At 43.7% G+C, this 25,820-nt stretch overlaps 2 protein-coding genes across 9 annotated transcripts in view; both read left to right on the top strand.

Moving 5' to 3' along the window:
• LOC139106039 (protein scribble homolog) overlaps positions 1–21,407 on the top strand; it is a 33,619-nt gene extending 12,212 nt beyond the window's left edge. Inside the window, exons 1-16 of one of the 8 annotated variants that reach the window (XM_070662506.1) lie at positions 5,028–5,748; positions 6,141–6,712; positions 8,406–8,516; positions 12,227–12,464; positions 12,709–12,817; positions 13,023–13,047; positions 13,161–13,341; positions 13,657–14,018; positions 14,533–14,602; positions 15,204–15,521; positions 15,655–15,805; positions 16,111–16,448; positions 17,009–17,122; positions 17,359–17,457; positions 19,949–20,557; positions 20,708–21,407. In XM_070662506.1, coding sequence (XP_070518607.1) covers positions 6,663–6,712; positions 8,406–8,516; positions 12,227–12,464; positions 12,709–12,817; positions 13,023–13,047; positions 13,161–13,341; positions 13,657–14,018; positions 14,533–14,602; positions 15,204–15,521; positions 15,655–15,805; positions 16,111–16,448; positions 17,009–17,122; positions 17,359–17,457; positions 19,949–20,557; positions 20,708–20,875 — 2,943 coding nt within the window. In that variant the 5' untranslated portion in view covers positions 5,028–5,748; positions 6,141–6,662 and the 3' untranslated portion in view covers positions 20,876–21,407. Of the gene's footprint in view, positions 1–5,027; positions 6,713–8,405; positions 8,517–12,226; positions 12,465–12,708; positions 12,818–13,022; positions 13,048–13,160; positions 13,342–13,656; positions 14,019–14,532; positions 14,603–15,203; positions 15,522–15,654; positions 15,806–16,110; positions 16,449–17,008; positions 17,123–17,358; positions 17,458–19,948; positions 20,558–20,707 lie in introns of those variants that run through there. The other 7 variants (XM_070662507.1, XM_070662505.1, XM_070662509.1 and 4 more) reach the window with 7 other exon arrangements.
• Positions 21,408–21,748: 341 nt separating this feature from the next.
• LOC139106042 (uncharacterized) lies at positions 21,749–25,751 on the top strand. The gene is made up of 6 exons (XM_070662516.1): positions 21,749–22,121; positions 22,323–22,553; positions 22,722–23,125; positions 23,246–23,831; positions 24,094–24,732; positions 24,941–25,751. Exons 1-6 carry the CDS (start codon positions 21,781–21,783, stop codon positions 25,605–25,607), a joined length of 2,868 nt encoding a protein of 955 aa, XP_070518617.1. The 5' UTR covers positions 21,749–21,780; the 3' UTR covers positions 25,608–25,751.
• The last annotated feature ends 69 nt before the right edge of the window (positions 25,752–25,820 follow it).

The raw sequence follows: 25,820 nt of genomic DNA, 5'->3' as shown, positions 1-25,820 counted from the left end.
CGTTCCACGCGTGCGAAATAAATTTGCAATTTTTTCTTTTAATAAAAAATTACAGAACAGGACACGTGACGTAAAAAAAAAAAAAAATTAAGGAATGGGATCGTTGATCTTGAAAATAAATCGGGAGTTCGTTGAATCGAATTCTCGCGAGCGATTGCATGATTCACACATGCACCTGGCTATGGTAAACAGATATTGGCACATATGTAAAGTGCAGCCTTACGTAACGTCACGAGTTTACGAGCCCAGGCGGCTTACGGATTACTTGAAGGCTCACGTGTGTATATGCGTGCGTGTGTGAGGTAGAGAGACTGCCTGCCGTCTGAGGGACATGGATTAACGAATTGACGCCTGAAAACTTTCCTTTCCTTATACGCGCGGTTTGGGCCGAGACACGTCGATTATTAGGAAGCAAGAAAGTTCTGGCTTCCGTTAATTGTACGGCGTACTTTTAGGGCTCGGAATTTTTCTCAATTACAGATCAGAGACTCGAATGTATTACTGTTTTAATTGGCCGCGCTTATGCAACGCAAATGCAAAATAGCGAATTAGTATTTGTTTTTTTTTTTTCTCAATCCTTTTCAGAAGCGCGTTGCGAAAAAGGTTCTATTTACGCGTTATGGCAAGGATAATCACGCAATTGTAATTAGTCTTAGATATAGAATTATAATTTGCGTTCTTCGAATAATATGGGAACATACTGAGCGGAATGATTTTGTCGCTGCGCAGAATTTTCCTACGCGGAAAATAATTAGCCGGTTAGCTAACAAATGTAATGCAATCGACTGCAGATTAGCGTTACTTTATCTTCTCACAGCCTTACATACCGCCTTCGGCGACAGTGTCGCGCATAACGCGATTTAGCGTTTAGTCAAGCGTGCCCCGCTCCGCGCTGATTTTCGACTTTCACGCGCAAAAACGTCCTCAGGGGTGAAAATCCGCGATAGACTCGAGATAATGGCGTGTCAGTTCCTTCAAACAATATAATGCTCGTCCACCGCGATTAAAGAGACGTTAGAAAGCTTCGACCGTGTCTGTTTATTGCGCGATTCGAGTAAATCATCATTCCCAGTATCGACGTAAAAACTTCCGCGTAAGTCAACTCAATAAAAATTAATCGATACTCGTAATAATTTAAAAATGATTTATATAACATTTCAGATATCTTTAAACAGTTGATCTTCGTTCATTAACGAATCGTAATGATCGAACCCGTGTGATATCGCAGTCGTACAAAATATTAAATAAATGTTAAAAAAAAAAAAAAGAATTAAAGCACGCGCTCGAAATTAACTGCCCGCGAAATTGCGATTTACAGTTTAGACGCTGTCTCGGGCACTGTGTTATTATCGTCTTTCGCGTTTTATGATCCGATGTTAGATTTTCTCGGTTCGTAATTTAGCGGAATGCTCGTCGGCAACGTGCTCAATTCGCTCGCAACGGATCGTGCCAAAGTCGGCTACGGCTGCAAAAGGACGGCAATTAGCGCGAGAAAAACAGGAGCGATAGCGATTACGTTTGTATGCGGCGGAAAAAAAATGGAGATGAACCATTATGCGCGTAATAATGCCATTGTATTCACGTGTGCTCGGCGGTTTTACTTTCGCGTCAATTTCGGGAATAATTAGATTGTTTTCACGCGCCCCCGAGAAATCAAAGCCGCTTTTCCTCAATCCCACGATCAATAACGGGCGTTTCGCGGATATTCGCAAAGAAACGTCCTCGGCCTCGTATCGAAAGATTCCGTTTTGGGTAAACGCAGAAAAGTGTGCCGACCAGCTAATCGAAATCGCCAACGGCTATAAAGTTTGCCACGTTCACGACAGAACAGATGGGGGGTTTTTTTTTTTTTTTTCTTAGTGCGCCATACAATTAAGCCGCAGAATTGCATGTTAATTTAAGTGACATATGTCCATCGCGAGTAAAATAACTTTATACCATATGTTGAACGAAACGCCACACAGAAAGGTGCATCAAAGGTAACTTTATATTAATATTCTACCACAACGTCGTAAAATAGTGCAACGTTTACCGCAACGTTTTACCAACGCAACCCGGTGACGTGTAACTTGGTTCTGAGAAAAATGCGAGAAGCCTGTAGGCTGTTCAGTTATATCGTAAATTATAATATAAATATATCCATTAAAGAAAAAAAAAAAAAAGTGCAAGGCTCAAAAGTATTTTCCCACCCAATTTCGGGATTCTCCTTAATGATAATTTAATGAACGCTGCGGCACGAAGCCATTTACTAGCGGGGGATGTTAATATAACTTTGCGCAAGGAAGAGAATGGGAGATAAATGGAATTAATTTTCTACGTCGTAGAGTCAACAATCTTATTGGATAATTAATGACCCGTCGAATAAGAGATGTTTTGCGCTCGGTAGCCGGTAGTTAAATGTCGAAGAGATATCACTGCCGCTGATGGGTGTCGCTGACCCGCTGACATACATCGATCTCCTCGAAATGCACACGCGCTTCTTACGCCTCCGTGTCTACCCGCGAATACGAACGAGCGCGCCTTACCGTCGCGAGTCAATGAACTTGCCCGGTTCCTTTCCACCTGAACTATTTTCTCGCTTATCTCGTGTGGATACGCTTGCTAATATTCGATACGTACCGCGAACTTCGCGGTAGAACGAAGAGACTTCGCTGAATCCCTCCCGAAGCAAAAGGCTCTCACGAGCCACCCATCGGAGCTTATTAGCGGAGCTTACCCTTTGACTTATTTTCAAGGGCCCGCGATGAGCTTCGCTATAGTTCGAGACTATCATTACGAGTATTCGCGATTTATAGTGCCCGCGACCGGATAAAAATCTGATAGTTATAGGGGTACGGAACGCCCGCAACGTCGTTCAGATGTAACGATCGAGATAACGAGAAGATTTTAATTATCCGCGATAGGGCTCACGGCATAAATTGATCCGCAGATACGATCTGCCGCGATTCCCCGCAGCTTTCGATCGTGTGAAAGTGAATTCTCTGTTTCGCAAACCGAAATGATATAAAATCGGCGATTTGCAACTGATTCGTAACGATCAATCGCGCGGGTGAATGTGAATAAGTACGTTTTAAAGAAAGATTAATGCTAGCGTTTCGGATGCAGCGAAATAAATTTAAGACGATTCATTTATGGGTATTTGAAAGAAAAGGCGGGAGTCTCACGCGACAAGTATCATTTTGCAATAAAATATAAAATCACACACATAAAAGGTTTGTACATGGATGGGCTGAAAACATATGATAAAATATACATGCTATGCATATATTACTATAATATTCGTTATAAAATCTAATTAGATACTCGTTAGATTCTTTTTTTCTCTAATGAATTTATATTACTTTATTTATTATTTTATTAATTTATTTTACTGAATAACAGACAGATATTTTTCTCTTTCTTAAAATGCAAAGATGTTTCCAGCAGATAAAAAAAAAATGTATTTTTGCTTGCGTGTCGACAATTAATATTAGGGTTTAAACAACTTTTATTTCAGCCCATCCATCTTAAGGCAATGGATCCATGTTGCTCTGTATATTTATAGTCCAAGCGTTCTTATCTTTGAATGTATACATGAACATCCACGTGTTGCATATACCTCGTACAGTTTCCGCAGATCCATTACCTCGATTAATAAGATAAGCTTCTCACTCACCAATACGATGCGCAGCGACGGAGTTGTAGTAACGCCACGTTGGTCTGAAACACAAAAGAATTCGAAAATTAGTTCTCAAGTGACAAAATTAGCAATTATAACAATTCGTCATTAATTACACGAGCAAGCTATTCGTCTTTCAAAAGCAAGTGCCGGGAATAAGAAATTATGCAATTTCCGCGGAGAAATCTTTCCGGATCGTAAGCTCTCGTAAAAAGTTAATACAAGAAGTTTCTTTTTTTTTTTTTACTAGTTATATAAATGAATTTAATTATTCTTTTTCGTACGATTAATTTTGAAGTAAAGGTTGTAAGTGGTAATAGTCAATTATACTCACTATAAGGTGCTCCGTCGATGCCTGATGCCTCCTAGGCCTCCTCCTCCTCTCAGACCCTCTCGGTGTGGCACTCTCACAGAACACACAGCAAACGTCCAATTCTCACGGCACTCTCGAAATTGTCCAGAGTTTAACAAACGTTGACGATGCGTAGGGCAGAGTTGGAGTAACGTTGATCTGAAACACAAAAAAATTCGGAAATTAGTTCTCAAGTGACAAAATTAACAATCGTAACAATTTGTCATTAATTACACAAGCGAGCTATTTGTCTTTCAAAAGGGAGTACTGGAAATAAGAGATTATACAATTTCCGTGGAGAAATCTTTTCCGGAACGCAAGCTTTCGTAGAAAGTTAATACAAAAAGTTTTCATTTTTTATTACTTATATAAATGAATTTAATCTTTCTCGTACGATTGGTTTCGAAGTGAAGGTTGTAAATAGTAACAGTCATCTATACTCACTACAAGGTGAAGGACACTCCGCCAGTGTCCGATGCCTCCTAGGCCTCCTCCTCCTCCTCTCAGACCCTCTCGGTATGGCACTCTCAGGGAAGACAGCCTAATCACACCCGCGAGAATCGTCCAGAACAATCGCGCGACTTTTTACGACACTCCCGACGTTAACCGGAATTTAATGTCGACGAGGCGCCGACAGAGCGCGGGCACGAACGCGCCGGAACCCGAATTCGTTCGTACGACGTCACGCGAACTGCACCGTGCAAGCAACATGGGTGCCGGAATGTACGCGAGATGACGCGCAGTCACCTTCACATGCCTTCGCGAAAATCTGGTCCGAAAGATTTCGCGAACCTTCTATCCCCGATATGTAGCACATGCAGGCTCGAGAACAATAATACGCGGGAGACGAGTGCAAAGGTCAGAGTAACATCGCACAGCAACACGAGGTCCAATTGTCCGAATTATGTATCGCATTACCGACCGTGCGCGCGCGATGGGAGCCTCGGATGCTTCCCCGGAAGCCTTCTTTCTCCGACATGTAGCACGTGCAGGCTCGAGAACAATGATACGCGGGGGTTGAGCGCGAAGGTCGATGTAAAACCGTACGGCGACGCAGCGTGCAAGTGACGAGAACTGCGTAGCGTTACCGACTACGCTTGCGCGTTAGAACAACTCTGTCTTGTGCCTAGGATTTTCGTCATTTTCTCGCGAAATACATATTTACACGAGCCACTCACATACTTGCGTGATACCTTACTCATGCGAAACTGTCTGGGTGGACGATGAGAGTGCGATGCAGGTGATACGTAGAATAATGAAAAAGATTACGACGACCGCCGGCGCGAACCGTCCGTCTCGTGCCCCCGTTGCTCGCCAACATGGCGGATGTCTCTAGCGTCTTCTTCCGTCTTCTTCCTGATGACGTAGCAACTACGTGAGTCAAGCCAGTGCTGCGCTCTGTACTGTAATAGTCGGGACTGTCGGGAGTATCGGGAGACTCGGCAGCCATATTTAGAGGTAGAAAAAAAAGAAGCTCTGTACTGTAGTGCAGTTCGTGCGTGATATATCAGTGGAACGAACATTCGGGAGACTCGAAACATCCTGGCGGCTGTTCCAGGCCCGACTCGTGTTGAAAGGAACGAGCACGCTTTTCCTAACCTCGTGCACGGCTTCTTGCGTCTCAAGAGGAGATTGTGCCAGTATCCTGAGAGGATGGATGCACACTAAATTAGAAGAGAAAAAAAAATTCTTGCGTCTCGGACGAGCCAGACAACGGTAACACCGAATTACTTGCAAGGTATGAAGTTAGAACATATCGGTGCCGGAGCTGCCGCAGGTACCAGATTCTGATACTACGCGTGATCGTCGTGTAGCCTTTTTTTCAAGTAAAAGCGTCGCATTATCTGCGCGAAATAATTAACGATCGTCGTAACAATTAACCGTTCCAATTAGTGACCGAGGAGACGCGAGGCAACTGCTTAGTTAGAGGTATTTATGTATGATTTATATCTGTACAGATTCAAGGGACGGAAATCGTGAATTATTATTTCACATGCATTTTGAGTTTTATTCTTTGTTAACCTGACTTCTATGTGTACGGAATGTCAGAGTTAAGGAAATTGTTTTATTATTTGTATTATTATAATATTTTTTTGAACGTGAAATTAACAGAATTCTCTTTTCTCGCAGTGCTTCAAGTCATTTTACTGACTTTAACACTATTCATGTCTGACACTCACAACGCAGATTAATCATAAACTGGACAACTTGTGGTCTCGACATTAAGACTTTCGATCCTAATTAAAGGTTCGTGCAGCAATCGTGATGAAAGAAAGAGGCAGGGAGAATAAGACTGACTTTGTATATTAATAACAAGCGTAATCTCGTGACCCACTTGAGGATGAACAAAATCAGACTCCCAAAATTATATGATGCAAATTGCTGATGTAATTTGAGATGAAGGTGAGTCATTTGCCACAAACATTTATCTCGCAGCTGATTACAAGTTAATTAGTCAGCGTAATCTTAAAATAATAAATATCGTTCATTGCAGGGTCATTATATTTATATTACACAGTAATTGTTTGCCAAACTACCTTTCTTTGTACATATACGTTACTTTAATTTCTCGATCTACTCGAGAAGTTTTATTGTATGTGTCTTATCCTTCCGAATATGAAAGAATGAAGAGAAAAAGTTCAACGTAGGCACATGAGCATTGCGTCGTCGCTGGATGCTGCTTTAATTACTGAAAAATGCAGGTTTAGTGGAAATTACGATGCATTTTAGATAAGCGGATGAATCGCCGGGGAATTAAATATCCGTTGTGTAACCCACATGCTTCTTCGCGGAACGGTCTTGGCTCAGTCTTAATAAGGTGTAACATTATGCAATTATTCCATAAGTAGCTCAGCAAAAATCATTGCGATTCATTCCGTCTGATGGCCGGCGATTCCTCCGTAATAAATCTCCCGAGCGAGTGGGCCGCCGTCGTCTAATCTTCTCTGGTTGATGGAATAGCCGCGAATAAATGCGCGCGGTCCATTTCATCCTCATTAAATTAAACGTCATTTTTAGTAAATTAGCATCATTTGCAGCGGCCACTTTAGACGATCTCTAGAAGCAGACATTCACTAGAGAGACTTGTCTGCAATTTTATTCATGAGAGTAGTTCGAGAGAAGATTTAGAAAATTAAAATACACGCGTGAATATATGTACACCACCCCCTGGACCGGGTCTAAAGGGTGGTAATCGAGAAAACGAAGGAAGAAATAGTCGGATTGTTCTCTGTCTCAGTTCTCGGTATTTCTCAGCAGCCGGTGCTTCGCGGTATATTAACTATGGGTTTCGTGCGAGGATCGACGCACATCACGATAGTATCATACGCTAATCACCGTCGCTGTGGCAAATGCCATATCTGCTTTCAGTGTACACGTGTACACAAGTTATGTTTTATTAGATAAATAAAATTTATATAATTATTTATTGATTGAATGGAAAAAATGGAGATCATCGCGAGATCGCTTCTCTCAGATGCTTGAATGTTCGTAGACGGTAGATCTTTAATTTCCGGATTTTTCTCGCGCTTTAATTGACTTAGGGAGGATTTCACGTGCAGATAATAGATCAACGCCACGCCTGGCGACCCGCGTCGTGGAAATATCTCCCGAATACGAAGATCGAAAGAAACACGGCGGATGGCAGGTATAATACAAGACGGGGATTACGGGCGCACGCGAAATTATTGCTTTTCGCGTGGCTCGCGAATGTTCCGTTAGCCGCAACGATGAAATTATTTACCATCCTATCGGCATTGTGCCGCATTAAAGTCCGGCTGGCCGGGGATACCGGAGAGATGAGAGTAGAGAGACGGCTTGAAACTTTACTGCCAGAAGATGATCACCGTTACCCTTCACCACAAACACGGCGATGAGCGCCGTGGTTCTTTTCTCTTCTCCGCGACGCTCGCGATTTCTGTCTTTCTTTCTCTCGTTTCTATCTCTCTCGAGCGACAAGTCCTGAAAAGAAATCTGTAACGAAGAGTGTAAATCGTTAACGCATCGAAAAGAATCCCGGAAACGAGTCGTTCCGTTTGCCTTTTTTCTCTATCCGTTGCGACTGAGACTTTCCCTACGATCGATATTCCGCACGATTTATCATCGGCAATGAACGCCGGTTTAGTCGCGATCGAGTGTCACTTTTCTTGCTTTCTAAATCAGAGATCAGAGAGCAAGAAACGATCTTCATTAAAACGCGCGGCGCGGGACACGGTCGTCATTTTTAATATAACTCTCATGCACCATTAGACGAAAGCAGAAAGAGTCGATCGAGACACACGTGATTATTGAATTTAGACGTTCGTCTCGATCGTATCTGTCTCGATTGGGACATTAATCAATCATTGCCATCGTTCTTTTTTGTCCGACGAAGCTGATCCTTTTCTTTTTCTGCAGAACATTATGTGACGTCAGGCGAATCCGTGATCCATGGGGGTCGATGATCGGAAACCGCGAAACTACGATGGATCAACGACCAGAGCGCGAGAGTGAACCGATTGATCGAAGGTGCGGATTCCCTGGATCAGATGGAACGTGGCCGTTCGCGCGTGAAGGAAAGAAACACGTCAGATTTCTTCCGCGGCGTTCTTATCACGAGCGGCTTCACGCCAACCTAGGCACCGACCGTGCATAGTTAACCCGCCAATTCGGCCGTGACGAAAATGAATTTTCCTTCGGAAACGGCGGTACCACGCGTCCGATCGCTTTCGTAACCAGCGACGCTTTGCACAGGAAATTTGCATGCTTTCGAAGCGCGGAACAGCCGTAACAATTTCTTATCAACTAGATATAGAACTGACGGATGAGTGACGTGTAGGTATGAATTTCGTGAATCGATACCGTGAAACTGGAACGATTCTACAACGCTGAACGATACAGAAAAGGTCCTATTTTTGAACATGTAATTTGTAGTTCGTATACTCAACACGTGTTCTGTTTCCAAGCGCAGTTATAGTTGCTCTAGTTGCGAGGCATCGGAGCGTAGATGTGATACGAGTCGACTGAAACTGCTGAGACGCAGAATCGATAACTAGTATCGCTTTTAGATTTAAAATTATTCAGCATGTTTTGATTTCTATTTTATCAGCGATTTTATAGCTAAATAGAGTAACAGAACACGAAAGGTTCCCTTTTAGTACCGAAAAAATAATTATTTATGTTCTAACATGCGATATGTAAAGGTGTGTACATTTAGTGAGTGAACACAGTAACTGCGACATTTGTTGGTGATGTTTGTTGTTAATGTGTTACTTTTGTAGTGACTAATTTGTTTACGAATGTTCGCATTCGCTATTTGCTCGCTAAGTGTATACACATCTTTTTCCTCTTCGGCAATACCAGGCAGTATTTCTTTCGATGTGTTTCTTAAACAGTGCGAGTTTAAGAATATTTTAATATTAAATACATTTGGATCGCTGGCCGATGCATTACGCAAGTCTCACCCGATTCCAGACTGGTTTTTATTCGCAAAACTGGTTCGAATCGAATACTTTTAAGAAGAACGAGTTTAAAATTCGCATTCCCGAGTAGTTTATTACAAATTTCGTGACGTAAAGATCGATACATACCACCGTTCGCGTAGCAATAATCTGTTTGTGGAAAGATTAGCCGTATAAGCTGATACGCGATCGCGCAGACTATGAGGCGAATCGCTGACGGTACTTTAAACACGTCTGGTAACAATTTGTCAACTTCTGGTTCGACTGCTTGCTACCAGTTCTAAAGTTAGATGCCGGGAGTCTTGCAATACATGTACACTCGCTTAAGCATGCTTACAGTTAAGCATCGCTGTAGAAATACAATTAAAAATCTAGTAAATTCTCCAATCTCAAAAACTAAAATTTTGAAAATGTTTTATCTTTAAATTATTTAGATTTTTTAATTAAGTAAAAATCAAGGGACACGCACAAAAGAAATTAAACTCGTTCTTCTTTTAAATTGCGGCTTTTAGAACTCGAACTCGTCGAACGTCGAAGAGAATTTTTAGTTTTTACTTTCCACTTGTGTAATATATATATGGGCACGGGGAACAAGCCCGAGGTACAAGCATGAGAGTCGAAAGGACGAGAACACTCGTCAGGGCGTGCCTTTCCGTGTTCTTTGCAGCCTTGTATCAACTTTCTCCGCATTGTCGGCGAGCTGGACGTTCCTCGCATCCCTCACGTCACTATTACCACGCTATTACCATAATGCACAAGCGGAAATTTAAAAGCAATAATAAATACGACGCGTGAACTCGGGCAGGAAGTAAGAAAAATTACCTATGACGAGCGGTGCTCGCACTCGTATGACCTAAAGTCATATAAATTACTGACGAAGAAGTGAAACGCACATCTCAGACGTTTCGGCTCTCTTTAAACCTCGCGGTTGACCCGAAGCTTCCCTTCGACACCGGTTAACACGAGACGCGAGCGGAATGCGTAATCGATGCTTCACAAATGTTCTGTTACATGTTACGCGTGTACCTTTATGTATCGGAGCGAATGAATACGAAAACGTAACTTACGCGAGAACAATGGAGCAAAAGAAATGTCGCGCCGCCGAGCGAGCCCCACATCTCGAAATTTCTCGGATAATCTTTCATAGGCAAGGTCCGATTCCGACGAGAGATCGTTTCCTCGATTCTCCCCTTCCACTTCTTGCTCGTCTACCGTTTTTTTCCGTTAGCTCTTTCGACACGCCGTACCCTCGGGAGGCGGAAATTAACATAGTTCGTGAGCGGAATATCGAGTCCCGGATTGATACGTGCGCGGGACTGTCACGACGATCGCGATGATCGTGATATAGGCGGGTCACCAGCAAGGCGTGTAACGTGCGACGTTTGCGTTAGTCGTAACACTTTCAGGGCTCGATCGTTGAACGGCGATATCGGTGATCGTAACGGTACGTCTTTCCGTGCGGACGCGCGCAGCGTCGCGGAATCCCCGCGCGCGAGAAACGCCGCCGCGTGTATCCCATTGTCCTCCCGTCCGTCGCGGTTGCATAATAGATCTTCCGGCGGCGAGGTAGCAATTTGACGTTTGCACGCAGCTGTTCTCCATCGTCGCTCGAACGCCCCCGGGACTCCGTTCTGTAAAAAAAGAGGAGCGCGATTAAACGCGCTAAAATGAAATTGCGTTATCCCACGGCGTTATTACGCAACGCGGGATTCCGGGGATGCTGATGTCAGCGGCCGCGGAATAAAACGCTTATTATCCCACGACCGGGCGTAATCCGCGATTTCTTCGCGTATTCTCACGCTCATCGCGCACCAAAAATTCATGCTTTACCCGAAGACCCGCCGTGCACCACGCACAGCTTCCAGCCTTCCTCGTAGAATCGTTCTACGAAGAAAGCGTGATGGATGGAGCTGGTGAGTGGCGAAAAGAGGGGAACCGAGAACCCTTCGCTTCACCGAGACCTTCGCGAGTCAATCTAGAGCAGACTCTCTCTTTCTCGTTAATGACTGTCATTTACCCGGTGTCATCCCTGGTCCTACAGCATCCGCGTTGTCGTTTCATGTCGCATGTAATCTTTTCAATGTCCGTCGGAAGATGGATTCCCGGCGTCATTAGCAAGTGTCTCTGTTCGACGTCGGCGCGTCATTCTCCAACCGTCTTCCTCTTTTACCTTCTACGCTGCGCGGAATTTTTTGAGACTCCTCCACTTTACTGCTACGTTCGCTTCCTTAGCTCGCCTTCCTTCCTCGCGTCAGGTGTGGTCATTAATTTCACAGCGCGCTAGAGAAGGTCGGCGGAGGACGGACAAAGGTACGGAATTGTCCGCTCGCCCATCCACTCATCGAAGCGCGGGGAGGGAAAATGAGGATCCTCGCGAGACAATTACTCGCGAGGGTGAAATGAGACCGTGATGGCACGACAACAGATATAGCTACGTTGAGGAAACAAAAGACCATGATTTCACCGTAAACTTAAAGAGTACAAGAGATATCTCGAAATAAAATGAGGAATATAAAATGTAAATTTTTGCAAGCGAGCAGAAATATATTTTTATATATATTTATTATTATAATGTAATATATTTTTAAATTTTAATTTATTTTGCGAGAATTAATTGGAGCGTGTTTCTGGTGCCCGCGGTCTCGAAATGCTTTTTGGTTTTTAAATTACTGAAAGTTGTTAAAAAAATAATTGAATTTGCGCCGGCTCTTTATGCTTGGCTGGCGGAGTACCAGGAAACGACATTATTTATATGCGTCATTTTTACGACACCGGCAGGTCGGGTGGTTCCTCCAGCGCGTCAAGTGCCGGCACGGGATCGTCGACCGGTGGAGGTCCTGGGAACCCGGCAGGAGGCGGTAGGATGGCCGTCATTGGCGTGACCAGAAATGTGCGGCTGAGGCGTCGCGGTAACGCCGGCTTCGGTTTCTCATTACGAGGTGGACGCGAATACGCCGCCGGGTTTTATGTCAGCGACGTCCAGCCGGGTGGTGAAGCACACAGAAATGGATTAAGGGTATTTATCTTTAATCATTACCTTCCTTCATTTCACCATCATTTATCAAGTTGTACAGAAGTCCAAAGTCACTTTTTGACATTGTTTTTTAAATTTACATTACATTTACATTATCCGTAAATTCACTTGATTCAGTTAAGAATTGTTTTTTATCATAGTGATCACAAGTAATACGTTAATTATCATACAAATGGCGAGACCACGTTGGCTAATTAAATACCTTTATCGACCTTGTCGCTTTCAGGTGGGTGATCAGATTCTGAGGGTGAACGGCTACCCGGTGGAAGACGCCGTCCACCAAGAGGTTGCGCTTCTGGCGAAGAATCAGCAAGTTCTGGTTCTCAAAATTCGAAGTAACTATCTCGCCTTTATCTTAATTATCTTTGCCATGAAGTATAATGCTTGAGACGTAAACTTTCATTTTACGCGCCGCGCGGAGATAGCCTCGCGATCGGAAAGGAAAAATAATTAATAACAGATAATGCGCGCGGCGTGTTGTAATAATCTCTATCTCGTTGCTGATAGCGGGGATTTATAGCTTTCGATTTGTTATTGCAGGCGTAGGGATGATACCCGTAAAAGAGTAAGTATCGAAACTTAATTAAAACCTTGCGCGCACCACGCGTACGTGCGCGTTTCTTTCCTCTTCTTCTCGATCGACATCCTCGTTACAAAAATCACTTATGATTCGCAAAGCAATCCGAACGATCCGGTTACCTGGCACATGGTGCAGCAACAGCAGCAGCAGCTGCAGTACAACGAAACTGGTTTAGGCGGTGTGCCGAGCTCAGAAATCAGAATTCGGATCCTTGTCGGCGAGAAAGGCCGCCTAGGTTGCGGCGTCTGCAGAGGCATTGTACCCGGTCTCACCGTTCAGGTTAATAGCGTTTTATTTAGACACGTCACCAAATCTACTGCTTCTGAAATTCATTCCTTAATACCGTGGAAGTTCATTTTCAATTAAAATTAGAATTATTTTGAATAGTCAAATCTAAATCTCAATTTAAAAGCCTAACTTTTACAAAATATAAAGCTAAAAAATGATTTAGATTAATTTACAGTAAAAACAATATTATATTACATTATTGATAAAGCAATTAATTTTTTATATGTTTGAGATTTGACGTTTCAAGAAGCTCGCGTCTTATTAAAGGAACGAGTGTCAGTCGTGCTTATAAAAGTGAATTTTTAGGGCACGAGGGAAGGCGGCCCCGCGAGAGCGGCTGGTTTGAAGGCCGGCGACGTGATAATCTGGTGCAACGGGCAACGGCTCACCGATCTTCCGTTCGAGCGGGCTATCGAGGTGATGCGCAGCGCGGCGATTCTCGACTTGGTAGTGCAACGACCCACGTCTCCCAATCATCTTTACGACTGTCCCGAGCCGCTGTGGACCCGCGGTTCCAGCGGTTACGACTCCGAGACGTCTAGCGTGGCGGCCGCCAGCCCGCCGCTTCAACATCCAAACAATTCTTCATCTTCGCCGCAGCATCACTGCCACGACAGCAGAATGCATCAGAGATATCCGCGCGATGACGCTTGCAATAGAAACGGCAGGTGAGTCGCAAGCGTCACGTCAATTATTGATTATTTACTTAGCGACTTTTTTTTAGAATTAATTAATTAATTAATTAATGAAACAAGTCGTTAAGCTTTACAAGTTAACGCGCGCGTCTGTCAAAGGATCGCACAGCAGACTTTTGAAAACGATATACGAATTACGATAATAGATCGTCTCGTTTAATTATTGCGGCTAGAGTCGCGTATTGCTCGCGATTGTACGCGCTACGCACGTGTCTTTTCCAACGGCCGTTATCGGGTGCCATCAATGGATTTACACCGGGAGAAAGTCAGGCCATTAATAGGCCACTCGGCGATAGCGATCCGTAGAGTCCACGCGGCCACGAATTCCTTACCACCATGTAAATAAACATTCGTTCCGTTTCTCGTTCACCTCGGTGCTTGCGCAGATAAAAATACGCGTCTCGCGAATTCCGCTCTTTAGAAATCGGCACGAGCGTGCTTACATAATCGGGCAAATCCCACTTCATTTCTGGGCGTGACGTTGTAGGATATGCTGCCCTCTCGCTCTCACGACCACCAGCTGCAGCTCTTCCTCGGAATGGGCGCACATGGACCAGGTAAGAGACTTTAAAACCAGACAGATTATTTTATTTCGCTTGAAACACGCAATTACGAGATCTGACATCAACATTACAAGTCATCTCGTCACGCCAAGCAACTATTTTAAAGAGGTACCAGCATAAATTCTATTCTATATCTTTGAGAATTTTATATAAAATTAAAATTAGCATTATGTCTTATTCGCCTCGGGTTGCTTTACCTCTTATCGTAATATATATTGTTTTAATAGCGCAGTCTTATCGGCAGCACGTTCTGTATGATAAAAAGCAACGCGGTAGCTTATCAACCTTTACCGTTATGCACTGAATAACACGTTTATTATTTCTGGAAAAAACAGGATGCGGGCCGCTTGAAGATTTATTAACCGTCAAATTTCCATTGCACGTACTGGTTTTACAAAAATGTTATGTTTTATATAAATAATTCAATTTTATTCTGATTAATAACAAAGTGTAATTAAATTCTGGTGGAGTTTGGCACTAAATTTTTATCAGACTTTTAATTTTAGCCGACGATTCGAAAGAGATTGAAAAAGATCGCTTGAAAGACAGTTGCAGCGCCTCTCTCTCATTGGATTTTAATTTGACCATTTTCTAGGCGCCAGAATGGTCGCGTAAACCGAATAACACAACCGTGATTCGTGTTAATCAGAGCTCGAACCAGAACCAGAATCATCGGTCTGCACCGGGCGGGCAGTACCACTTCAATCCGCGCGGCAACTACGACGATGACATCGACAACGAACCACTCTACGATCCCGTGGCGCCCAGGATCGACTACGAGGTACACGACTTCGACGCGAATCCACGCGACGAGGCTAATCGACGGCTAGCTTATCGGCGAGATAACGCGAGGCAGCAGGACGTGATTTATGACGGGCCCGCGGACGATCTGCCTATGTATCACGGCTCCAAAGTAAGTCTCGCAATTTTCGTTATCGCACGATTTCTCGTCAACGATACGTTTCTTTATTAAACAATCGAATAAGCCAGGTTAATTAAATACCCCGGCGAGATTCTAACGTGTCGTGAATAATTTTCTCCACTAGGAAAACGGCCAGGCAGTCGGCAACCGATTGGCGGATTTGCAACTCATGCAGCGGCAGAGCGAGGCCGAGAGGAAGATAACGACCGTGGAGGTGCACCAGTCGGTTTGTCCACCTGCGCCTCCGCCGCCGCTTCCTTACAAATGGCCAGCAGGTTTGACGGCTTTTCCCGCGGCATCGTTAGAATAATAACTGACCGCATTCGCTCGAGCGCCAAGTCGAAAGGAGTCCTCTTTTCACTGCTGATTCGCTCGAAAACACAAATATGACAACTTTTTACGGCTGTTCTAATAAATAGACGACACCCCGGCTTGCTAGCAAACTTTTGCACGTCGTCTACGTCGAGTTTTTTCTTTTTTTTTTATTTAAACAAACGTGACACTGTTCGAGAGACTTCCGTTTCGAGAGAACACCTTTCGATGTTTTTTAATTCTTAATCTTGTGCGTTATCTTTTACAGAAACCAAGCCGATGAACGCTATGGGGATACAGATGGGTAGCACCATGTCAATGGGTAGCACCGGCTCGACAGAGACCGAGTCCAGCCTCGAGTCTTCTTGCAGCAAGGACTCCGCGTCGACGTCGTCGTCCTTGTCGACGTCGTCCTGCGACCCAGCATCCACTGTCTCCTATGGATCTGCGACCGCTGGTGGGTCTAGTAGCGTCGCCAGCAAAACGACGGAGACTTCGACGACCGCATACGCGACGCCGCGCAAGGACGTTGCTAGGACGTCGCCGATCGCCAACACCGATTTGAGCACCGCCATCACGCAGGAATTGCAGAGGCGAGCGCAGCAGGTGAGATCGATCGGCACGATAAAATGAATCGCGTATCTTACTTCCATATCTTCTTTTTGTGATAAGATCACGAGATCACGAGGACAATTCGAAAGTAAAATATTATTCGCAATAGAATTTTTATAATGCGCTCCTATCACGTAAGTTATCGCATCGCGATCAGGACCCTGGTTATTCCCTTTCGCGGAACGTACTCGTAATTTTTTAATCTGATCGTTATTTTACAGCGGTATCTTTTCGATTGGTCTGTTTGTCTATGATATCTTTTGTATTTTATGTTCTTGGTGCCCGTTGCGAGGAAAATTGATGAGCATTGTGGCAATGATTTGAAGTACTTTGCAATATAACGCGCTGCAAAAATTAGTCTTTTATCTGTCAACGTATACAATATTTTCTTGGAAATATCGAAGATAAAGTAAAATCTTAACAATTATTTATTATCTTTGAATTATTTTTATAAAGTTATTATTTATATATATTTGTTAGTAAATTATTTTCTATTTTATTATCCGTGTTTCGCATTCACCGTGCTACGCGCATTATATATCTTTCCTTCGCAGAGAATGAACAATGCCGCTAAAGCGGATGCGCCAAAGGATAAAGCTCCGGAAAATCGCAAGCCTCAGAATCCCGAAGTTCTAAGGTCGCAGGAGCAAAAAGTCACACACGATAAGGTCAGTTATTCGCACGCGTGCAAATATTATAATTAAAAACGTACAGAAGGTGACTAGTGTTCATAATTCATATGCAATACACTTATCGGTCAACAATCGCACCGTTACTTTAACAGCCGCATTATGAACATGAATTATCGCGGCGTTACTTATTACAACTTTGAATAATTGAGTTCTCAAATCGACTGAGCTCGAAAACCTATCACGATAAAATCGTTACTTTGCTTTTTCCACAGCTGATGGAGGAGTTCAAGCGTGCACACCAAAAGATGTTCAATTCTGCTCAGCAAAAAGCGCAGTCCTTGGAACAAGTTTCCAAAGAAGTTCAGGAGAAGGTGAGGAAGAATAAATCGCCGAAAAAAATTATTTTACTAGACATTGAAAATTGCGAAATTTATAAAGTAATAATTTTCTAGTTCTAAAAATATAAATATTAATTCTTTTGATACTTTTTTTTTTAAATATATCTCTAATTATTTCGCAATTTTCAACTTTTGAGCAGTTTAAATGTAATCCCGGCGTATTTACCTGTCGACTTACGAAGTTTGCAATACATAGCGCTCCAACTTTTATGTGATAACAATAGTCGACGCGACGCCAGTCTGGTGTACTGTTCAGCGATAAGCGTATCTTTCAAGCCGATTAGTGACGTAACATATTGCATGTTGTAATTGCGCTCAAACATTAACATCACACTCGTGAACTCGGTATTGTTTTAACGTTACACTAACAAGCTATGTAAATTTTAGAAAGACGAACGAAATTATATCAAGGCACGGACTGCAAAAGTTATATAAATAAACTAATAAAATCCACACGAGCGAATCGTCGACAAAAATTCAAATTGGAATCAATCATGGCACAATGCGGATTATAACGTCAATCGCCACGTCTCTCTAAAGATGACCGTAATTAACAATATAAAATTAATGGTAGCGCGATGGCACGATTCGCAAACAATGGCCACTCGTTTCAAGTTAATTTCGCTTTAACGAGACGTCAAAGAAAATAGATGGCAAAGATATGAGTCTTTTGACCCGCGTGCCTTTTCCTCGTGGGTATTTTCGTGGCGTAGCTAACTGGCGGCTCGGGCAGCGCGTTTTTAATTACACGACCGCTAAGCAAGGATCCGCCGGCGCAAACAGATAAGAGCACGAAATTATGAAGACTCCGGAGTAGCTATCGTGGCGTGCAGCCACGTGTGCGTGCGTGCGTGCGTGCGTTGCTGACGGGCGCCGATACGTTTACCAGTGTGCTCGTACCTGCCAGACACACACACGTTTTGTTGAAACGACGAGAGATAGCAGTTTGCACACCTTAGAGTCACGTATATCCCGACGTTTTGTTTCAGTCCTCGCACTGCCGCGCCACGAAGAAAATGTATCTGCGACACCTGTCCGCACGCGGAAGCAATATGCTGACGAACTAGTTATTAATCGCGCGTCATTCGTGGCGTTCCCGCCGCATAAAAGTGTATCGATTTAATAGACAATAATTATAAGCTCGCCGCAGAGAATTAATGACAATTACTCGGAGGTGTTATTCGAAGCGATACCGCGAGAGTGTCGCTCGCCGGGATAATGGAAATAACGGGAACGACTTCCTCGGGTCACAAATGTGTAATCTGTAGATTGCAGTGCGCCGCGACAAGGTGATCTCGTGCAAGGACGCGCGCGTCTCATTTTTACGAAGATAAATCCGGATGGTACTTTTCCTATCGCCGGCAAATCACTGCCGCGCTTCTCTTGCGGCCAGGTGACGGCTCGCGGCCGCTAAAGCGAGAGGCCGATTGGCAAGCCCGCTGCTGCTTTATCGTCCATTAATCATCGTTATCGGGACGTGCGCGGATCCGTTCGTCGCGAGACCGGCGATCGCGGCTGAACGTCACGAGAGCATCCGACACTCGGCAGTGCAACGCAACACGCGAGGTCTTGTGCCACATTTTTCCGCGCTGCCGCAGTTTCTTACGAATTGCAGACGTGCAAAATAATAGGGCTTACATAAGAACGGCGGGGTGAGGCGACGTAACGCGCGCTCTTCTTACCGTGCGCGTTTCTTTAGTTGCCTGCTGGTCGTGTCGCGCGATCGGCCGCCGTCTGTGAAATACCGCAAAACACGAGGTCACGCCGCGCTATTGTAATTCGAGGAAAATTGAAGGGAACGCCGCAGAAAAGAGAAAATATTTCAAGACGTGAAAGCGATCGTTCTATCAACGATTGACGACTTGAAGGAAAGTTTAGGAGAAAAGAAAAGAAAAAAAAAAGTAACAAAGTTTAGAGACGACAGGAAAGTCTTTCGGCAAAAACTACCGTAGATAAGATTGCCTTTTAATAGATAACTTGTGATATGTAACAGCTTTTTTGTGCGGGTAGAATGTTATAGATTTTGATAAAACACACGTGCTTGTTCAATGAGCGCTTTGGATGATAAGAGGTGATTAAAAGTGCAGGTGCAAAAAGAAATACAGCGCACGCGAGAAGTTACGTACATGACGTATCGGCTTACTTAGATTACGACTAGTATAATTAGAACAATTCAGAATGGATAGGAAAAAATTGAACGTGAACAATGCAACCGACACAATGAAAAGGAAACAGGCGCTGGTCACAATCACGCCTTACAACGTTAGTAATAAAACAGCTTGTACAACTTTCCAATTTCCAATTTATTAAATAAAAAAAAAAAATAATTACATTAACTAAAAATTAAACTAACTATAAAAAAAAGTTAATTAATCCGTCTCTTAAATCGTTTTTTAAATTAAAAAAACAATGGGCGTAAATTTTTTTAGTGACCAGTTTTATTTTTAAATTTACTTCCTGCTAGAATGACACATCAACGTTTCGCGCTCTGTTGCGTTCTCAGGAGCAGGAGAAGAGAGTGCTCATTAACGACGTACCGACAACGGCGACGACGACCGCGACGACGACGGGTCCTCCGGTACCACCGCCGGCGCCTCCTCCACTTCCGCTTTCTTCTAAGGCCAGGAACAGCGATGACTCGGTGGAGATGCAGAGCATCGAGTCGTTCAAGCTGAAAGAGACACCCAGCACGGTACCAAAGCCACCGTCTACGTATTTCCCGGTCACCGGTCCATCTTCGACGAGCGCCAGTCCGCGGCACATCGGCACTGCAGGCAAGATTCCCAAGGATGCTGCGACAAGTCCTGTCGCGGAGCTCGCGAAAAGTACATCCGTGTCGGTCTCGCCGACCAACGGGGCTTCGAAATTATCCGGCAGCAAGGTGGCCATCAGGATAGGGGCGTACGAGGGCGAGGCCAAGCAACCATCGAGATTGGAATTCTTGCCGCAACAGCCGAGTCGCGAGAAAAATGGCATTGTCGACGAGTTGGACAACTGCCCGGTCGTCTCTAGACTTCAAAACGAGCTTGCCGCGACCCTGCAGAGGTCAAACCTCAGAAAAAAGACTGAAAGCGTAAGTGAACGACATCAATAAAAATTAAATCATATTTTTCGACATTTATAGTTATTTAATTAACGAATTTTAAACAGCAAATTTCAATTTTTTATTTTTAGAAAAGTGGCAGTGCTTTGAAAAAACTTGAGCTTATATTTCATGTTCCAGGAAAATCAGTCGCCCGTGAAGACTGTTCATGAGAATATAGCAGCGTCCAACAAAGAAATAACAAATTCAGAGCCCAGTAAGCTTCTACAGAACAACATCGAGAAGCTCGCATCTGCTCTCAGTAATAAAGTCACCATCAAAGTGAATCCGGAGAACAGCACTCGATAAGATTGTAATTGAGTCGAAAAGACGTAGCAACGATCATCGCCTGTAATTTCGTAAATTTTGTACATTCTAGTTTTTAGGCTTTTGCGGCCACTAGTTTTAGTAGAAATGAAAATTTCTGGAAGAAAGTTGCGTTGAGAAAGCTTTTGCCCTGATGATGCGAACTTGAATGTTTGCAAAACGTCGGCATAACGCTGTTTCTCAACGCGACTTCCTCGCGGAAACCTCCATTTCTATAATTTTGTACATTTTTGCACGTTTTGCTAACCATTTCGACTTAATTACGTAAGTGAAAAGGCGCTCCCTCTATTTACGAGGTTCTTTTACACGTACGTGTTTTTTATATCTTATTTATTATCGTATTATACACCGAAAGTAAGGCGCTAATTCTTATTAATCGAGACAAGGTTTCACGACCAGTATTTATCACGTAGTCTTTTCAATGTATCTACTGCGACAGCGACTATGTATGAATCTTAACAGAAAATTCAACGGAATGTTGAATTTCTAAATAAAATCAACGACACATAAAGTACTTGGTTCCGAGGCTCCTCGTTTCCTAAACTGAAATACGAAATCCATGAGGTGTTCAAGATTTTTAAGGATCAAGATAATTTCTATAAACGTCGACGTCACAGACACAAATGTAATGCAGTCATAAAGGTAATTCGTCATTTCAATTTTAATTTAAAAATTAATATATTGTCACCCTTTATAAAATATTTTTTGAGAAGTTAGCTATAAATAATAATCATTTCTTGACGTTTTAATCGGCGTTTACAAACGCGGTTAGGTTGGCAAGTGGACAGTTCCTGCAAGATTTGAAAATCATCCGTACGCGCAGCATCCCATAGAATAGATGATTCGCGTGGCAACATTTTCTTCTCGTCGCGCGAGAGAAGTTATCCATGAACGCGTCACGCGGCACGAGGTTGTCCGGTCGGTTGCGGAGTAACAGGATACGCAGACTGCTGTTATCGGAGTACCGCGAGTTCTCCGAGACAATCCTGGTAGAGTCGCCGTTCGCGGAGACCACGAGGAACGGACGGGGGATCCGTCAGATCGTCCTGGGTCTCACGGCGACCAAGCTGATTGTGGCCTCCGATATCATCCAGACCAATCCCAATTTCCTTTGCCCGCCCAGCGTTGATGCCAGTATTGAGAGCTTCGAACTGGTGTCCGTGTATCCCTTAGAGTACGTTGCACTTAGCGTGTTCAGGAAGAGACATCGCAGGACTCTAAAAGCAAGGTATATTTTTTCGTTGGACGAAACGGGGTTAAAAATCTCGCAGTTTCCAATTTTTTATCTACTTAGCACTAAAGTAGTAAGCAGAATAAATAAAATAAAATTAATTAAAATAAAATTAATCAGTAGACAAATTGCTGACAATTTTTTTTTTGGAGATAGCGAATTCTTACACTCGACTGATCCTAAATTCGTCGCTTCTAGATTTATCCATGGTCGAGTTAATTATTACGAGCTCGGCGGCGCGCATCGCAAAGTTTCTTGGAAGATCTGGTGCGAGCATGTGCGAAGATTGCTCGCTAGCAAAGCACACGGCAGTTCGTTGTCCGAAACAACGGCGGCGAGCTCGTCAAGTAGTAGCGGTCTATACTTACTGTCGTCCAAGATTGAAGTCAGGAATAACCACAATGCAAAGTGCAAGAAATCAATATTCAGGTGGCTGGTGTAAATTAATTTTTTTATATCTTTTTATTTTGCTATAAGATGGCAAAGCTGGAAATAATGTTTTAAGCAGTCTTCTCTAGTTCTAATTTTTTAACGTTATTATAAAAAATAATTAGAAAACAATTTCTTTTTTAATTAAAAAAAAAAAAACGCATGCAGAGTTTGGAATCATTATGGAGGCGCCGGAGATTACTTTACTCCCACGTGGACCGATAAGAACTTGTATCTAGGCCCGGCTTATAATGAACTGATGAATGGCCATTATACTCCGGTTCCACTGAGATTCGCTGGAGCCAGCTTAGAGGATGTTAAAAACGAACTCGACGATCATACGCATTACGCTGGCTGCGAGAAATCTTGTCACAGCTGGCCGTGTCAAACGAGATTTGACGGGCAAGAGAGATTGCAACGCGCTGGTGGACTCTGCAACGTCCTTTTTGCAAAAAGTCGCAACGTCCGTCCTGGCGATTACACTGCGAGTTGCAAAAGTTCGCCTTGCAACGTCAGTCAGTTGGATAACACTGTCAGCATTAATGTTCTCAGAAAACACAGTCGATGTCACGGTTAGATATGCAAAAGTATTTTTTTTATTAAATTTACAAGTTTCGTTATGAATAAAATATTTTTAATTAATTTAAATATCTTAATCGAATCACGTTAACGTCAATATTAAAATTATTTAGAGCGTCGAAACATACTTTTCGAGGAAGATTTCATAGAACACATGGAAGAAAAGTATGGGAAGCACTATCGTGAAGACCAGGCGGTTCAACGACAATCATCGGCATTGAAAATATCACGCTTCGGTTTCGGTATCCCCGAGAAATGCAATTCCGAGTTGATTTTGGGTCCTTACCGCGGCGATTCAAGTTACGCCGAAATCATCGATCCCCGCAGGCTAATCGAGAGCGGCGTGACGATCTGGGAGGACAACTGTCGGTTCTGGAAAAAGCGGAGGCATCCGCGGAGATACGGATTTTCTTCGGCGGCACATTTCTTTCACGCGCTCGGCCCGTGGTCGGTAGAACCTGGTGAACGGGAAACTGTGCAGACTTTCAGGTCACCGAGCGTGGTGAACATTCGCAAACAGCCTTCGGATCCGGAGCTCAGGCCGCCGATCTCGCGACGTCAATTGACGGCCAGCATCTCGTGTGCCGCCCTGACATCCGGCGGGTCCAGAATCATCGGCGCTGTCGCTAGAGGACGAGTGACGCTCTTCTGGACGCCGGAATATTGGTACAGACCTCAGGCAGCGGTGGCCGCCTACAGGTAACACAAAAAGAATATTTGACATTTCGGCAACGCAACTTATCGTTTAATCAATAAAAAACCAACTTACGTTATTTAACATTTAAAAATAATAAATTTGTTTCATATTAATATATTATATTAATTTAATCGCTCGATTAAACTTTCTTGTTTTAATAATCCGAAACAAGATCGTTTATCGCAAGATGACTTGAACGTCAGCTTGTCTTTCACCTTCCGTCTGCTTATCAGCTAATCTCTTACGTAAAGCCTCTTACGACAGAGAGCTGAGACACCACTTGACGTCCCTCCAGAATTTCCGACGCGACAAGGAAAGGCAGACGAGAAAAAAGTTCTTTTACCGACAAAAGAGCCGGATCTTGGGCGAGAGCGGTAATTCCGAGACTGCAATTACAAGAAAATCCAGCAGTCTCTTAGATCGCGTGCTTTCCATAAACGGTGCTCGTAAACGCTACAGGAAGACATGCGGAAACGAGGACGATGGTAGCACGGCGCAGCTGAGAAGGCTGCTGAAAATGAGTCTTCGTATCACCGTGTGGGACCTGGATAGCACAACCCTCGCTGCACAGCTCACGTCGATCGATCGCGATCTCTTCATCCGCATCCCCGCGACCGAGGTCGAGGCGTTGGTCCACCAGAGATCGTCACGTAACGCGCCGCATATGGGCGCGTGGATCGCCTTCAGCCACCGGGTCGCCTGTTTGACCGCCAGCGAGGTCCTCGCTATCAAGCAGCTCGATATGAGGACCAGGATCATGGCGAGGTTCATCAACGCCGCAGACAAATGCCTCGCGCTCGGTAATTTTCAGTCCTGCCGATCAATCCTGGCCGGTCTGCAGACTCCGCCGATTTATAGGCTCAGGAAAAGCTGGTCCTATCTGAGGACTCACCACGCCAGCAGGTTTGCCTGTTAATTACCGTCTCGAAGAATAATTCGCTTTGCGATTAACAGTACTCGGCGTAAATTCTCTTTGGCCAAACCTGCGAATAAATCAGGTTTAAAATAAATAACAGTGTTTTCCGATTTTATATTTTAAGTTTATAATTTTATTATGCAAATATATAAAAAAAATTTCTTTTCTCCGCACTGACAATCGTATATATTTCAGGTACGCGGCGATGGAGAAGCTGTCCAAGATTTACACAAGCCCGCGTTGTCGGAAGTACCAGAGAATTTGGACCGCGGCCAAACGCAATCCACCTTGCATGCCGTATGTCGGCCACCTTCTGGACAAAGTTTTGGGATTAAATTACAGCCCGAAGGAAGTTCAAGTGAACTTTGTAAGAGAACAATCAACTGTGGAAATTAATGAAGCTCCAGAGTTTTCGTCTATTAAAGATCACTTCGGCGATCTTTGCCCGAGAGGTAATAAGAATCAAGCGGGATCCAAGTCGTCTCTGGCTAGACGTATTTTCGCGGCGACGCTGACCAGGATAAAAATCACAAAGCGCCAGAATGTTAACGAGGTGGTCAAAGATGACACTTGGACGTGCAGACAGCGGTGCCTCGCGCGTAAGTTTTTCGATCGCTGGCGAGTGATCGCGTTGGAGTTGAAAATTCGCTCGGAGAACGAGAGGAACTTGAAGAGCGTGGACTCGAGAAGGAGAAGCATTCTCGAGACCGCTGAATGGCTGACTAACTGCCAGAGATTCGCGCTGGGATACAGCATCCCGTTGAACTCGTTCGCACGTGAGTATCTTTTAAAAGCGCGTTACAGAGAGGACCGCGAGAACTTCTTCATCAGTTTAAAGGTCGAACCACCGAGAACCACTTGAGACTCGATCGCTAATTTTTGTTTTCTTTAAGATTACGACTGGACTCAGTGTTATTTACGTATAATTTATTCAGAAAGTCTACACGCGTTTTGTACGATTATTATTGCTATAATACTTTAATAAAATAAGTCTTTGAATACTGTTCTGTGAATCTCAGGTAATGAGTATTAATTAGTAATTTATGAGCGACTGTGTAGTCTGTTATAATTTATT

Source organism: Cardiocondyla obscurior, linkage group LG10 (genome assembly GCF_019399895.1).
Source record: "Cardiocondyla obscurior isolate alpha-2009 linkage group LG10, Cobs3.1, whole genome shotgun sequence".
NCBI classification, from domain to species: Eukaryota; Metazoa; Arthropoda; class Insecta; order Hymenoptera; family Formicidae; genus Cardiocondyla; species Cardiocondyla obscurior.
This window is presented reverse-complemented; position numbering and strand designations above follow the sequence as displayed.